The sequence below is a fragment of the Anser anser genome, assembly GCF_964211835.1.
Source record: "Anser anser genome assembly, chromosome: 1".
Taxonomy (NCBI): domain Eukaryota; kingdom Metazoa; phylum Chordata; class Aves; order Anseriformes; family Anatidae; genus Anser; species Anser anser.
This window is the reverse complement of record NC_139720.1, coordinates 100,368,919-100,385,003: the sequence shown is the minus strand read 5'-3', so window position 1 is coordinate 100,385,003 and position 16,085 is coordinate 100,368,919. Positions and strand designations below refer to the sequence as shown.

Sequence of the window (16,085 nt, the reverse complement as noted above, 5' to 3'; positions counted from 1 at the left end):
ACCTAGAAAATTGCGTGTCTTTATTTTTACTTTTCACATAATAGCTTAGCTTTTCTATTATATCGCATGCAGATGCGATTATTAAAAACATTAAGCAAAAGTAACATAACGATTGCACGTTAAGCAGTCAGAAGTAGGCGATGTAAAAGCTTGGTTTGGAAACATGACTTTAGTTTCTTTTTCTCCTCCATATCCAGTGCGTTGGAGCAATGTTGCTTACGTTGATTACGTTATACAGCACTTTAACAAACCGCAGGGTGTTACTTGGCACACGTGTGCAATAATCAAACAAGCAAGAAGGAATAAATATGGAGAAATGGTCCTTAGTATTATTATAAGGATTTAGAAGTTTAATTCTGACTTACAATTACTGGTATAATAATGATCGTGCTATAATAACGATAAGTACTTTTTGGAGTGAAGTAGGTTTGACAACTGGAAATACGTTCATCGCTTAACTGGAACTAAACTTAGAAACTGTTTGTGTTCCAAGCGTGGCTTTAAGGCGGGTATGTTCAAAATAACATATCAAGTGTGTGAAGCACCATGAGAATAGATGCAACCCATGTAGTACTTGGATATTACTTACTGCCTTTCAGATTAAGGTTATCAACACCTGGAAGGATTTTAAGAGTGGAGAGAAAACTGGTGCTGGAGCTTGGAGGAGTCTGACAGCTGCAAGGACAGAATTAGGTTGTGGGTGCGTGCTGGGAGCTTTACTCCTTTGGTTCCTGGCTTTCAAAGCAGTAAGTGTTCCCAAGAGCTGAGCGGGGACAGACTGAAGTGTCTGTTAGGTGTGTGGCGTTGTGGTGTGTGTCTGGCACGTGCCTGCTGTGTGCATCACGGGCTCGACTGTTGTAGCCGAGCGTTAGCCTTAGGCTGCGATTCCGAAGACAACACGTGAAGAAGGTGGCAAAAATTAAGCGGCAGTGTTCTGCGGACACCACGGACTGAGCTGCTCCGGCCTTTCCCCTTTCTCTTCTTGGGTCGATGTAGAGGGTGCTTCCAGCTTCTTTAAGGGGAGGAATTAAAGAGCTACTTCTGTGTGTTGTTTGTTTGTTATGATTTCAACATACTAAGAAAACAAACAACACCTCAGGCTTCCAGGTATTGAAGTCTGACAAATTAGTCATCAGGGCGACTTGGAATTGAGCTCTATTCGCATGCACCTTTACTTTGCAAAGCGGGTTGGTGCGAAGTGTGTGGCATTATACACTGTCATCTTCAGTTTTGGCGTGAGTTAATGTAATGTATGGATTGAATTCGGATTCTAAACAGGGTAGAAGTTAAATACTCATGGAGGACATGGGTGGGGTCATGCTGAATTTGGCAAGGACAAGTCAATTGTTTAACTTTCGTATGAGTGCTTGTGTTGTTACAATAACTGTTTGGATCCAGGATGGTCTTAAAATTAACTTTGTAAATGACACATGCCTGGGGAGAAGTATAAGTAGCATTTGGTGTGAAGGGATCCTCCATGAATCACGGCTGTTTACATCTGAACTTTTAAATATATATATTATTACACTTGTGTGTGTGTGTGTATATATATACTTACTGTGAAACCTGTGCCACTTTGAAGGGTCGTGAATGAGTGTCACCGCACAACGTTTCAGCTGACTCTGTTTTCTGTTAAGTAACATAATACTGAACATTGTCCATGAATACCAAAATCCTGTTGGAGACGCGTGCCTAGCTGTGTGTACAAACCAGATGTTTTTAGGAAAGTGGGTATATAAACTCTGTGTGTATGTGCAGCATCTGGCAGCATTAATATCTCTAAGAGTTTAATAACAGGTTGAGTTACAGTTTTTGGGCCTATGAAGACACGTTATGCTTGTCTTCAGCTTTAAGGACTACTCGCTCCTAGTATTTGGAGTCCCTTTATAACCTATTTCCTGTGCTAGCATTCTTTATCTCTGTTATATTTGTGACTCCAAGTCAAGTTCCTCAGGAACATATTTTCCTATTCTGAAGGGTATTGATCATAATGTGGTTCTGAAAAGTCGAGTGAAAACATTTTGGATTGAACCACTGAGCGGTAGGGCTTCCCTTTTTTCAGAATGTAGTAAAGCTTCTAAAGATCATAGCTCCCTGATGAAGCAACACTGTGCAGTGCCACGCTTATATAATGATAACGTAACTCCACGGTTAAAATACAATTCCAGCTTTTACATGTGCACTTCATGTATTCAAAGTGTGCTTTGTTGTGACTTGACAACTGTAGCACTGTTGTCATGCTCTGAGTAAGCACAAAACTGATTCTGCTACGTGCACAGGATTGACAAATCTTGTGCAAACAAAGTTTGTTTCCTGTATGAAGAGCAGTGGCATCACTCTTCTAAGATGAATGAGTTACTTCGCAGCCATGACATGCGATAGCAATCTTTTACATCAGCCAAGCCGTGTGCCATTGTGCTTCAGATGAGAAGAAAGTAGCGAGCTGTTAAAGATGTTCTGTGCTCCATGTTAACAAGTGCCTTTCTCGCCCAGTTACCTGTGCTGGTACTTCTGTCAGGTTAATTGGTTAAGAGGAGTACCATTAAATGAGATCGATTCCATCTAAAAGCACACCCCGATTGTGCTGGTACTCGTGTACCAAAATGAGTTTTTTGGGACCCCTCTATAGTGAGACTGGAGAGATTAGAGCTTGGATCTAGTAACTTACAAGTCTAGGTGCATGTTTCTCAGATCTTAGGATCTGAAAGTCATTGGGATGCCTGCCTGTGTCTGTAGTCTGTAACGAGTGGTTGGCTTATGGGACATTAAATTCATGCCGACCTTCACCCTTTGGTACAGTTGGACCCTGCCCTGCTTTCCTACATCAGTGAAGTTAGCTAGAAATTGAACGCTAGTCGTAGGTTGTCTGCAAACTGCCTTTTCCTCAGTACTACAACTCTTCTTCCTCATTTACTACAATAATAAAGTATATCTTCCTGTGTCTTCCTCTCCATGGCTCAAGTTCAAAAATTCTCCTGCTGGAGGGGGCTTAGCTTGTGCCTGTGTTTGGAACGGGAAACTTCCAATAGTTCTTTCCTTTGTTTAAGTGGAAGTAGAGAGAGCTGAAGGCTTTGAGGTTTGTCTGTTCGGTTTTTAAGTCTGAGACCAAGGGTGATGCTCAGTTCCAATACCTGACGATCTGGATTGTTAAGGATTGCCTTTGTCTGAAGCAGTAGTGTATATTTTATGCTTGCTGTGGTTGGCAAGGTATAGAGTCCCACCTGTAAATTGTTTCAAGAGGCTTTCCAGTCCCTCTTACTCATTTTGTGGCTTTTTTTTTTTCTGCTTGTTTTTTGTTTCTGTTTGTTTGTTTGTTTTTCTGTTTTATTTTGGCAGGGCAGGGATGGGAGGACCTTGTTTCTTAGCTTGGAAAAACTAATGCATTTGGGCTATCCCTTGCTCAGGAACACAATGGGGATCTCTCCCTTCTAGTCTCACTTTAAGATATTCTTGCCAAGGTAGTCTCAGGTGGCAACTGGGGGATAATTTCAGACAATTATAGAAAAAAAGAAGATGGAAGTCAAGCATTTTCATTTTAGAGAAGGATTTTCTAATGAAGTAAAACTTGCAGGATCATGATATTAGTCTGTCTGTTGTTCCTGTCCCTTGCCATTACCCATTTCTTTCAAACTTCCACAAAGTAATAACTTGGAAGTCTGCTTTTAGCTTCTTCTCCATTACTGGTGGTGAATTTCTGTAATAGTCCTGTGTGATTTTTCTGGTGTTCACAGAACTACTTACCTCTGGATAGCTCATGTACATTTATTCTCCCAAGCTAAATAACTAGTTCCTAAAGTAAACAAATTAATGAATCCAGGTTTCCTATGGATTTGCATCTAGTTGTTCTGTTTTTCTGGTGTCTAACATATACTGATCTTGATTTTAAATTTCTTTTTAAATGTGGCTGTTAAGACAGTGTGTCTGTCCTAGTCACCTGGTCTTAGGTATCTTTCATTCCGACCTCTCTGTTACATCTAACTGAGATAGTCTGCAACTTTATCCCTGCCAGTAGTACACAAAGCTATCTGTCAAACATCCAGACCACAAGGTGAATTCCTTATTCTTGGAACTGAAGAAATTGCCTGTTGGACCCCTTTTATCTGGAAAAAAACTTTGAAGAGCAAAGGGGAGAAGTAGCTCTCTTCCGGCTGCTAAAACCTTTTGTTAGGAGCCTGGAATGAAAAGGACATTGCAAAGTTCTGGGGTTTTTGCTCGTTTTTGTTGGGTTTGTGGTGGTGGTGGTTGATTTTAAAGCTCGTTACAGCTGATGGTAGTGAAAGTACCATTTCTGGAATCCTGTGCTGACCTTTTCTGAAGGACATGGCCGTATGCTCTGAACAGGTGCTTTGGAAGCACTTTCACACAGTTGCTGTTTTGCAGGGTTCTGAAAGTTGAAGTTTCATTAACTATTTCTTTTAAAATCAAGGTACTCAGAAATTACATGCCTTAAAGGTGGTGTTGGGGGGTAAGTTAGATTAGCTTGTGTGATAAAACTACGTACTGTTTCATGGTACCTTCTACCTCATCCATTTCTGTGTTTAGCCCCGTTAAGATTCATAGGGAAAGCTTTCATGCTGGGAGGCCAATGTTTGTAACCAAATCTCAGGATGGATCTCTTCTGCATGGTTTAAAGGAGCTTTGTAGTGAAGACCTACACAGTACTGCTTCCCGTAGCATGAACGCGTGATGAGTTCTTGGTTTGTGTCATGTTTCTTAACCCCTAACCTTTAAAACATTCAAAAACTTTATTGTGTAATCCTTTGTACTTAATTACTTATCTGAAAAGATGGATTAAAAAAAAAAAGTTTGCATAAACGCTGTGGATGCCCTGCACATTTCAGTTCTAGGATATTTTGCACTGCTTATTAGTTAGGGACTTCAAGAGAGAGCAGCAAGTTGTTTTAGCAAGTGCCTGTGCATCTGGCATGGCTGCAAGGGGACGGTCTTACAGCTAACCTGATACCTCCTCAAGACCTTATAAACAGGCTTTGTGAGGATCATTTGTAGTGGCACAACAGGTCAAGTTTAAACCAAAAAATTAAGTGAAGAGTAGTATCCTGGGTGCGGTAGCGAAAATAAATGTTTCTGTTTTGATTTTAAATCGATTATTGAGCCCTGTAACAAAGTACTGGTCTTTAAATAGAGATTTCATTTGGTGGCGAGGTCATATCAGAAAGCAGAATCAGATTAGCTGTTGCTGAATCTGTAACTTCTCATTTGTTCAGTCAGTCTTTAATGTTTTGGATACAGTTTTCCAGTGGGGGGCTTCCTCAATTACAAATAATCATCTAGCTTCCACTAATCAGAGACCAGGAAGACTTGCATGTTACAGCTTTTTCAGGAAAAATAAATGGCTTGTTCTTTAGGTAACATCCTGCTAGAAAGGTTTGGCTCCCTGGTAGATGCTATTGCACCAGAGTGGAAGTGCACTCACAGCCACGGTACAGGCTGCTTTTGTCCTCTGCTACAGGTAACCTAGCCCACACAGGGAATGATGGCCTGTCACAGAAGGAAGTTGTCTGCACGCCACTCTGCATCCACTTAGCCTTCCCCCTCAAAAAAAGGTCTTTGATGCCTTTTTCAAGCACGATGTAATTATCTATGTCTTCAATTTGAAATTAATCTCATGTCTTGAAGTGCCCAGTGGATCACTGGACATTGAAAACCAGGGAAATGAGCAGTGTCTTGCAGCTTAAAGTAGTGCCTCATTTTTTCTCACATCTTTCATGAAATTGGTATGGGGTGACTTTTGAATCTTAATGAAATATCCAATGAGCATGGTATCATGAGGATTTCCATGTGTGGTTTTTTTTTTCCCTGATTTCCCAATAAGAGTCCTGGTCCCTTTATTTTGATCTAAAATAGCTGGAGACCCTCTTTAGGGTGACAGCTCTGGTCTTTGTGATTTTAACTTGTGTGCTACTTGTGCACTTATCACTCTTTGCCCCCTGAGTGCCTTCTTCCATATAATAGTTCATCCCAGTCACAGGAGACAGTTTGTGTAGGCATTTTCCTTTGCTAGCATTTCATGCCACCTCAGTCTGTCTGTAGTACCACGATCATCCACACAATGAGTGAAGGTGGCAGCAGTTCGCCTCTGGATGCTAAGGTCCAGAGGTGCCTCTCCAAACAGCTTTCAGAACAGCAGAGCAGGTAAGAGATTCGATTCAGTGAAGCAGTAACTCCTCTCTGTCTCCCACAAGGTTTAAGTGAATGAGGTTGTAATCTAGGAGAGCTGGAGGGGCAGCAATGGCAGAGCAAGAAGAATAAACAGGACAGGTGGATCTTCAGAAGTTTCTTAAGCAGATTTGGTCAGGATTTTGCAGATGAATGGCTCTACAGCAATGCTCTCTTGAAACGATGTTTTAGGAAATGGTCACAAGCAATTATGGCTTTAATATTATGGAATTTGTAAATATAAACCAAAATGACTGTAGGTGTGAGAGAACGTTACTTGAATGATAAGCCAGCTTCTTCCTGCAATGTAGTTATAGAGGGAGAGAAAAAAGACCGTCTTTCTAGTTCTCTTGCGTGACCTTATATAACATCCTTACCGAAACTTAATTGCTGTAAGTCAGTAGGAGGGAAAATACCAACGTCTTTGAGGTTACATAGTACAAACAGAAGAGGTAAAGAAAAAATTCTCTAAAAGCAGTGATTTTTTTTTCCCCCATCTGTTGTTTCCAGACAAGTTAAAAGAATGAAGTGGATTGTATAACGAGCTGTAGTTTGTTGGCATTGGTTTGCTGATAGTAACTTTTGCAGAAGCTCTTGGAGCAGCCCACTTGCCCAAGGAAATTATCAGCTGGTTTGGATCGGGAACGTGTGTTCTGTGAGAAGCTGAGATAGCTCTCGCCTGCCCTATAATCCCCCATACACCCACCTAGACCAACCTGACCCACCCTGGCCAGCCAGCACGTAGGTGCTGTAGAGTTAGCTGGTCGCAGAGTTGGGCAGGATCCATCTGGTCACCGTCAGTGTCAGCACCGACCTCACCCGTTCTTCTCTGCGCAGTCTTAAGTTTTTTGGTAAACAACTGGCAATTTAATGTCTTGGATTTCTTTTAGGTCAGTCAGTGGGCCCGGCCATCATGAGCATGCAGGTGAATAGACACAGTGCAGTAACAACAAAACCTTGGGTTCTTCAGAAACCAAACTAAAAGATACCAAAGGTAATTTTCCTCTTGAATAGGACTGTTTTTCCTGCTGGTTTCCTGTACAGTGGTCTTAAAAGGCTACTTCTAGTAGCAAAAGTAGTTGGTAGGTAGGAAACAATCACAAAGATAAAGTTTCAAGTTAAATTTTCTGCAACTGAGAATGTAAAATGAGCGTAGAAGCGTCTCGAGGGGAGAATAAAGAAAAGGCAGTAAGTTGTGGCTTTTTATCTCAAGGGCACCTTGCTTGTGATTAAAAGCTTGAATTAAGTCCCTGCTTGAAGCTAGCCTTGTTATAAAACATGCATGGAAGACTGGAAAAATAGTCACTTGAATGAAGAGGACACTGTCTTGCTGGAAAAAATTAGCATTTGTGTAGTAGATACCTATGCCTTGGAACTGATCTTGGCCATAAATCATGACCTGAGGTATGAAACTCCTAAGAACTGCAAGACTGTAGCACTGATTAAAGTGCATTAAACTTAAATCTCCAGAAGACAAAGTATCTTTTCATTTCTGGGGATGGCATTGCATTTAAACTAAAAGCAGTATTTCAAGTTGACGTTGTAAGTGCTATAAACTACATAAAGCTTGTGAGTAAATAGCCATAAATGGCCAATTGCATCTCCTTGATCTGTCTAAAGAATTTATAATTTGGTACATTATTTCTGCAAAAGATATTCAGCTGAGTCAAGTGAGCATGTTGCATGAGTGAACTTAAAATATATTTGCCCCTGAGCTTATAAAGCAAATACGCGTCTTCTGCTGTGCTGAATCAGAAAATGAATCTCTCCTGGAAGTATTACTTGACATGGAATAAGTAAAGAGAAACCATTGTTCAAGCTCTGGTGTGGTGACAGCTGCTAGGAAGAAAAGGAGGTAGGATAAACATTATACAGCAGCCCACAAAAGTCTCTGCCTCGGCAGCTATATTTTAATTTTTAATTTTCAGAGTCTGTGTTTTCAACAACTCTTTAGAATACCACCTGCCTACTGTTGCCAGCTCTGTTTTGGGGTTTATCAAATAAAATGCAAAGGGTTTTGTCGTTATAGGATAAGAATAAGAAAAAAATCTTCAGTTCCCCATCTGTCTTTTCATACAGTCTTGAAATAGATGCCCCAGGGTTGTATACAAGTGCTGTTTAATACATCTAACCACTTCTTTTCAAGGAGCAAATCGGAACATGAAATAAACTAATAGGTTAATTAGGTAATGCGTACAGCTTTGTTTGTTCTTATCACTCCTATAAAACTGCTTTGAAACTTTGGGGGAAACATTGTTTGAATTGTGTGAATCTCAATAAGCTTCTGGCTTGAAGTAATCCCACAGTAAAGTGAAGTTAAAATAACACTCATGGCACTCCTGTGCCCTCTTCCTTCGATAGGAAATGAACTGTGCCTCCCAGCAGAATGAACCATATGAAATGCAATCTTACTAGTTATTTATATTTGATATTTTGTGAGGCTAATACACTCAATGTGGTGGCATCTGGCTGGAAATATGCAGGGAATGGCACTGCTTAGAAGAAGGTTGTTGACCCTCATTAAAAATAAATAAAAATTATAAAACAAAATGGACAGAGGAGGATGAAACAGGGAGATAAGATGTCTTTGACACTTTGTTATAAGAACTCTCAATTTTCTCAGGATCTAAAAATGTTTACAAGCTTTATTAATAAATTTCAACACAAACTTCCCATAAGACCTTGCCTTTCTTCCCAAATATGTAATGTATTGCTGAATCATTTAAGGCATCTGCTAAGGAGGAAGGAATAAGGCCGGTGGAAAAATACATAGATCTTGATTTTATTAAATGGGGAACCTGGTATTAGGAGTAAGAATTGAGCTGAGGGAATGCAGACAGAAGCAGCTTTAGTGTAGGAGCATGGAGAGAAGATGGGAATGCGGATGCGATCTGGACTGTGTGTAGGGAGAAGCAGGTGGAGTCAGAGCAGATGTGTCTGGTTTGGGAGAGGGTTGGTTGTTTTTATACCCATTAGCTCTGACACATCTGTGCTTCATCTCGCATAGTAACTGGCCATCTAAATTCATATTAATGCTTTCTACATTAAATACACTGTACTTCAGAAATATTCCTTTGGTTCTGAAATTGTATAAATTTCAAAAAAAAACAAAAAACAAAAAACAGAGCTATTTGGTAAATACTTAGTCTTTTAAAAATGGTAAATTCACCAAAATGGAGACATATTTCATCTTTCTGTTGTCACTTCTAGTGTACTTGACATGGTCTAGTAATGTCCAATAACAGATGCCAACTCTGCCCTTATGGATAGCTGCAGAAAAGTCAAGAAACAAGGTGTATGGCTATCACAGGATGCAATCAACATCTTCCATCTTTTAAACATAATGTTTGTTTGTGAGTTTTTCAGTACCAGAACTATGTCCACACACTCTGTTGCCCACATATTTACCCCACTACATAGAAACAGCACAGCATATGCTAAATTGAATGTTCCCTGTGCCCTCTTGCACAGCAAGTTCACCTGGTACACAAGGTGCGGTCTTAAAGACGGATAGACAAGAGTGTACCATTGCCAGCCAATGAGTCCACTTCTCATGCCTTTTCTGATGGCCTCAATGACAATAGATATTGCTGTGCTGCTTTTACACAACTGAAACATCAAACACTGAAATGAGGTGTACAGACCTCAATCCTGCAGTGTGTATGTGAGCATCTCTCTGGTGGCCAGCAGTGTAAAAGGTGCCTGGGGTCTGACCAGATTTACTTTTATAATCAGGATTGGACATCTGCTAAACTCTCCCAGTCAATCCCTTCATCATTCAGTGTGGCCCCACCTGCCTGGTACGATGAATGCAGCTAGGATGCGTGTAAGGACTGCTGACCACCACCTCAGGGGAGAGGTTATAAATGTCTTGAGTGTGGAGCTGGGTTTTCTGGCCTTCAGAGTTTTGAATTTTCAGTAACTTGAAGGACTCTCCCACAATAAGAGACTACGTTAACTCTCAGTTTTTCTCACACCTTAGGCAGAGCATGGCTGGTGAGAATGGAGAAAGCGAAGCCTGCCAAGAAATAGAAGTAGGTAGTGCTGTGCTCCCTTTGGGTGAGTTATGCCTCAGATAGGCTGTACATAATGCCCAGCGGAGTGGTGTAGTGCTGTAACTCATCTTGCACAGCGTTGTGTCTGACTTTGTGTTGGTGTGCATGCTCTTGTGTCAGGTGGACTTAGGTTCTTGAAAACTTCACGCACTTTGTGTTTCCCGAGCTGGACCTATCTGCAGAGTACTGCCTGTTTGTTTTATTTCATTGTTTGCCAACTTTTCCTCTATCTTCCTAGGAGTAGATACAGTGCTTAAATAAGAGACAGTGTGGTAAGTGGCATCAGCTGCAATGTTAATCAATTAAGGTTTACTAAGTGAGAGTGTTACATTCAAGCAAACTTTTAAGGGTGTCAAGACTGGAGAGCAAACCCAAGTTCTGCTCTGGCCCAATAGGGAATATTTCTGTTAACTTTACACACATGTGCACGCATACTCCCTTCCGAATTGTGTGCTTCAGTGTTCTGGGAGCTCTATAGGTGGCTGGCTTCCTAGTTCATAGGGCTTTTTTTTCCTCATCTTTTAAATGCCATTGTCAGTAATGGTAGACTCAGTTTACTGAAGAACAGCTTGATGTTGAAAGTTGTATTAAAACCTACCCGCACTTCCTTACAGTAAAAACAAGCAAGCAGACAAACAAAATACCCTAAAGATACAAAGCTTGGTAAAAGAAGGTGATAGGCTTTCCAGGACGAGCCAAGGAGAGGTGAAGCCACCAGGAGTGTGAGGGCCCATGGGAAGAGTTGCAAGAACAGGTTGGTTGGCGAGAGAATGAGCAGGAGCATGAAACTAAATACAGACCTCTGTCTTGTCAAAAATAAATAAATAAATAAAAAATCCCCTGGTGTCATCTACAATATACTTCATGTTACTTGGTCTATAAAGCTCCTTGCTCTAGTAGAAATGTGTTCGATCGTCACTCATTTAACCTTATTTTCTGTTCTCTTTTTGTCATGTTTTTGTTGTCTTAATACAGACTACTTATGTGTTCAGGCTGAGGACCCATGCAACATACTAGGTCATCACATATAACTTTATTTCATAACTTTATTTTTAACTGAATTTTATGTATCTGAAAGCATGAATGTAGGGTGTCGGTTTGGTCTGTTCTAAACTGTACATTAACTCAGTAACAAGCAAGTTTTGTAACTTTCTGCATTATGAGGTCATTTCATTAGAGTGCTATTAAACAGTCACATAATTAATGTCCTCATTGTAGTTTGTATTTTGCTTAGCATTCAAACTTTATTTAGAACTGAGAATTGAAAGCATATTCAGCTAGGAAGTGCTGATGAAAAAGACGAGTTCAGCTGTACCTCCTCCCATTCAAAGAAGCAAACAAAAAATCCAACAATCATATATTCTAATTTTCCTTTTTGCTTTCTTTAAGTAGTTGGGATTATAGTTGTGGTTTTTTTTTTGTTTTGTTTTTTTTAGTTTAAATTAACTGAGGAAACAGAAACCAGTTCTTCATAGAGAGCAGTGGTTCTTATAGCACTCGTATAGGTAATGTACTTCATTTTTAGTGCTCACATGACTAGCCCCTCTACAGCAAGGTGATAGACTTCTGCGTACTGTGTAGTGTGGCCCTATCCTTGTGGTCAAAGGCAAAATGGTGTAACAAATGTGTGCTAAGAATTCTGTAGAGTGCAGTTATTGTTAATTCCTTCCACAATTTTCTTCAGGCTCTCTTCTCTGAAACCATGCCAGAGATGACAGAGAATGAGACACGTACTAAGAAGCAACATCGGTGAGTTTCTGTGGAAAAATGATTTTTGTAGTTCTGTAGCCTGTGGTCATATTGCAGTGACAAAATTTCTAGTTAAAAGGTTCTAAGGGGTAATAAGGGTACTAATGAGAAGCTCTGAGGGTTGACCAGGATTAATCCAAAAGTCTGGGAACTATGGCTACAAACCTGCCTCTCTCTCTTCCCCTGTCTACAGTGAGTTATTTGTCAGGTGTGTCTACCTTGGCCACCAAGGCAAAGGAGTTTCTTTATCACACAAACCAGCCAGATGCATGTAAGACTGTATCACCACCTAGGTTAGACTGCAGCCTGTATTATTGCAGAGACTCCTTGCAGATGTTGGGGGAACACTATGATCATTTTGATGGAGGAGTTTTTATCTCAAATCGCAGTGAAATCTAAGTCTTCTCAAATCTCTGGTGGAAGTCAAAACACACCCGTAGGTTGAATAGCAAGTCTATAACCAAAATTTGTAACAGAGGGACTCAAAATTCATTATAACCTTTCCAAGTCTTCATTCCTGCGTAGTAGGTTATTGATCTAACACTTTATGTGGCAGGGCAGTCCTTCATTCCCTAGTTACAGCATCCATCTTATGCTAGCTGGCCTTGTAGGATATGATTTATGATAAGAATGACAGATGATTGTTTTGTATATAAGTGGGAAAATTGTATTTTATTGTAAATTAAGAAACCAACGATCTCCTGCTTGCATTTTAGTTCTGGTGGTGCATATTTTCAATGAACAGAAGATTCATCTCTTCTTGAATAGCTGTAGAACAGATGTGCAGGCTTCAGTGGCATTTATTTGACTTTAAGATGTTCATCTTTAGGCATGATTTCTTAGCAAATGTCTCCAGATATGGCCGTCTGCAGTAACAGCACTGTCTTGTAAAGGTTGTCTGAGTTACACACTGCTTTTGGTGAGTTACCATAAATAAATGCCAACTCAAAGCACAAAAGGGTACGTGGCTGATAATAATCACACGTGTCATCCACATACATCTTGCCTTCTCACTTCAGATTCCTTGTTATGTCTGGACTATGCCTTAACAGTGAGTGGAGAGCAGAAAATGCTATTCCCTTTTTTGCAACTAGACTAAGAGGGCGCTGCTGGACAGAAATACTTTTGAATTTTTTTTTAATGAAACATTTCTTTTTCCATAAGACATGTGCTTTGCTTTAATAGATTTCCTGAAAGTATTTGCCTTACTGCATGAATAAGCAACATTTGATTTATATATGGAGAGTACATATTTAGGATTTACTGATTTCCAGCAAAGCAATTTGAGGCTTTACACAGTGATCGTGCTGGTAGCTGTTGGTCCAGAAATCCCAGATGAACATATGAAAATAAAGACAACCATCACACCCCAAAAGCATAGACAGAATTTTGAGGCAGTAAAGAGGAAAAGTTGCAGAAGAATGGTAATTCAGGCTTCTCACACAAAGGAAATGTTTGATACTAGAAGGTATGATGTTTGAAGGTAACACATCTGAAAGAATCAATTTGTGTGGTAATATTTTCTCCTGTTACATTGATTCTGTGAATGTAAAAGCAATATTTCAAACAAACAATTAGCATTCCTGGTGCTCAAAAGTAGTGTTTTTTTAATAATTGGCTTTATTGAACATTGGATAGTGTAATAGTTCTTGCTGAACAAAAACATAAAAATCCTGCCCTGTAAATATGTAACAATAACCAAATTGAGTATTACACTATGCTTTGTTTTGCTGAAGTTGATTTAAGGCTGAACACTAATGATTTTTTTGTTAGAAACTGTTTAGTACCAATGTCTAATACCAATCCTTTTGAGTGTAATTTCTGCCGTGTTCTTGTTCAGAGCAGAATACAGTATTTAGTATTTTTAACTGTAATTAAAATAAGAAAATAAGAGAAATTTGTTTGTATGCAGATTTTTTTCCCTCTGTTTCATATCACTGTTTTCCCTTTATGCTTAACAGAAAGAAAAACCGGGAGACACATAACGCAGGTAGGAACACAATTTTTGTTTTTTTGATCTAGAAATAAGCACATATTCTTTGAACTATTAAAACTTATTTTGCATGGAGAAGGTTGCTTCATAGGAGTTTATTACATTAAAAAAAAAAACACCCTAGCAAAAGCATCTTTCTGTGGTCCTGCTTAGAATACCTATGCACAAGTGCCTCTTGCTTGGTCTCTAGGTTGCTGTTTTCCACACATGTCCAAGTGTGAAAGTGTGACCATGTAGCCAATCTTACCATTGCCATTAAACTAAAAAGTGAACAATCTCTGTTCAGTTATAAAGGAAAATAAATGCACAGGCATTCACTCACAAATAATTATCACCTCTTTTAAAACAGAAGTAAACACTTAAGCAAATCAGAGAGAGGTATCTCATCCAAGCGCTTTAGAGGTTACATGGATTAGAAATACTCCTACAGCCTGTCCCTTGGGCACCCACCAGTAATTCTGTGTGAATACCATCTGTGTGTTGTAGGACTTACATCCCTCACACAGCATGCTGTCTTTTGTCTCTGTCAGATTTTAGCTTCAGTGTCATTTGATAGGTATCAGCAGAAAGGCTTTGGAAGAGTCTGACAGGTTTATCTATATAGATAAGAAATGCTAGACCGTGAATCTGGTTCTCCCTTCATCAAACAATTCAAATGTGTGGTCTTTACAAACTCAAATGGAAAAAACACTGAGCAGTTTCCATGTGAAAGCTGTGGAACATAAAGCTTGTAGGGCTGTACCCAGGGTGCAGCCAATTTCTTAAGGATTAAGAAGTATTAGGAAATAATCTTATCAAGCCTACTTTTAAGATTGCCAAACTGATTCTAATTCTCAGTTCCTGTTTTGCTTGCTGATAGCTTTCCAAAGTCTTCATCTTCTGGGCTGAATTCTGCAAGATGTGGGGACCAGCTCCCTCCAACCCTGTAGCTTGCTTAGTCATTAATATCTGGACAATCTGAGTAGAGTGGATAATACTATCAAAACAAAGGAATAGCACTTCACAACCACTGTGATATCTGTATGTATAAGTAACAGTAAGAGATACAAAAATTAATTCCCAAGGATCGTGGGTTTTAATGTTTATATAGCTGCTCTTGTGTGACTGACCACTAAGAATACTGGTGAAACTGGTATCCGTTAATGAGCTTTTAAATTCATATGTGGTTTAATTGGATAATATTATGTAAAAGTTACAGGCTTAACTCTTCAGAGCTGTTAAATTGCTTTAGAAGATAGGCTATAGGATTTCTTTAAATGCTGAATGCAAATGTCTGCCTTGTCTTTAAATAATAGTATGAAATGCAGCTTTAGTTCAGAGTAACTGATTTGATCAGTTTTTATTTCTTTGAGGAGTCTGTCGTTCATTTGTTCTAAAGGAGAGTGGCCTTTTGCTGTAGACGTGTTAGAATGTCTAACATGGGAGGAAATGTCTAACACTGGGAAGAAGTGGAATGATGTTCAAACATTGCCCCTGCCTTAAGCTTGGCAAGTGACTTAGTCCTCAGAGCAGAGAGGACACCTTGTGGATATACTTTAAATGAGGTGTATGTGACAGATTCCCGCGTGCTTCAGTTCCTATCTAAATGGAGACTTGGGGCAATGCTTTTTTTTTCTCCTTCAGACTTTGTCTTTGTTTTACATCATAAATTTCTTGCAGAAGATGCTTTATCTTGCTGTATTAGAACAGCATTTAGTGTATCTAGGCCTGTCTCTGTGAACACCTTTCAGTCTGTCCTGAAATAATAATAATAAAAAAAAAAACCAGTAATTTGAAAAATGTAAATTGAAGTGACAGACTGCTGAAATAAAACTGCTTAAATCAATATATTCTTTGTAAAGGAGTACAAAGTAAAGCATTGTTTCACTTGTTGAAAATGTACATTAACCTTTGGGTTACTGTGGGTTTCTATATGCCATCAAAACAGCCCTGCTGTACAAAACATAAGGCACAGTGAATGACACATTGATTCAAATCTTGACAGAGCTATGACAGAACTTTATTCAGGCTCTTGTGTAAAAAGAGCTTGCAGAGAAAACATAAAAATCTCAAAAAGAAAAAACAACAACAAAAACTTACGTAAGACTGAACTATGTGGGAAAGAAGCTGAC

General features: G+C 39.4%; 1 protein-coding gene across 15 annotated transcripts in view; it reads left to right on the top strand.

Moving 5' to 3' along the window:
- USF3 (upstream transcription factor family member 3) overlaps window positions 1-16,085 on the top strand; it is a 33,017-nt gene that overhangs the window by 566 nt on the left and 16,366 nt on the right. For 3 of the 15 annotated variants that reach the window (XM_083819942.1, XM_083819957.1, XM_083819949.1), the window contains exons 2-3: window positions 11,917-11,981; window positions 13,943-13,971. In XM_083819942.1, the coding sequence (XP_083676068.1) occupies window positions 11,917-11,981; window positions 13,943-13,971 (94 nt within the window). The other 12 variants (XM_083819950.1, XM_083819951.1, XM_083819952.1 and 9 more) reach the window with 11 other exon arrangements.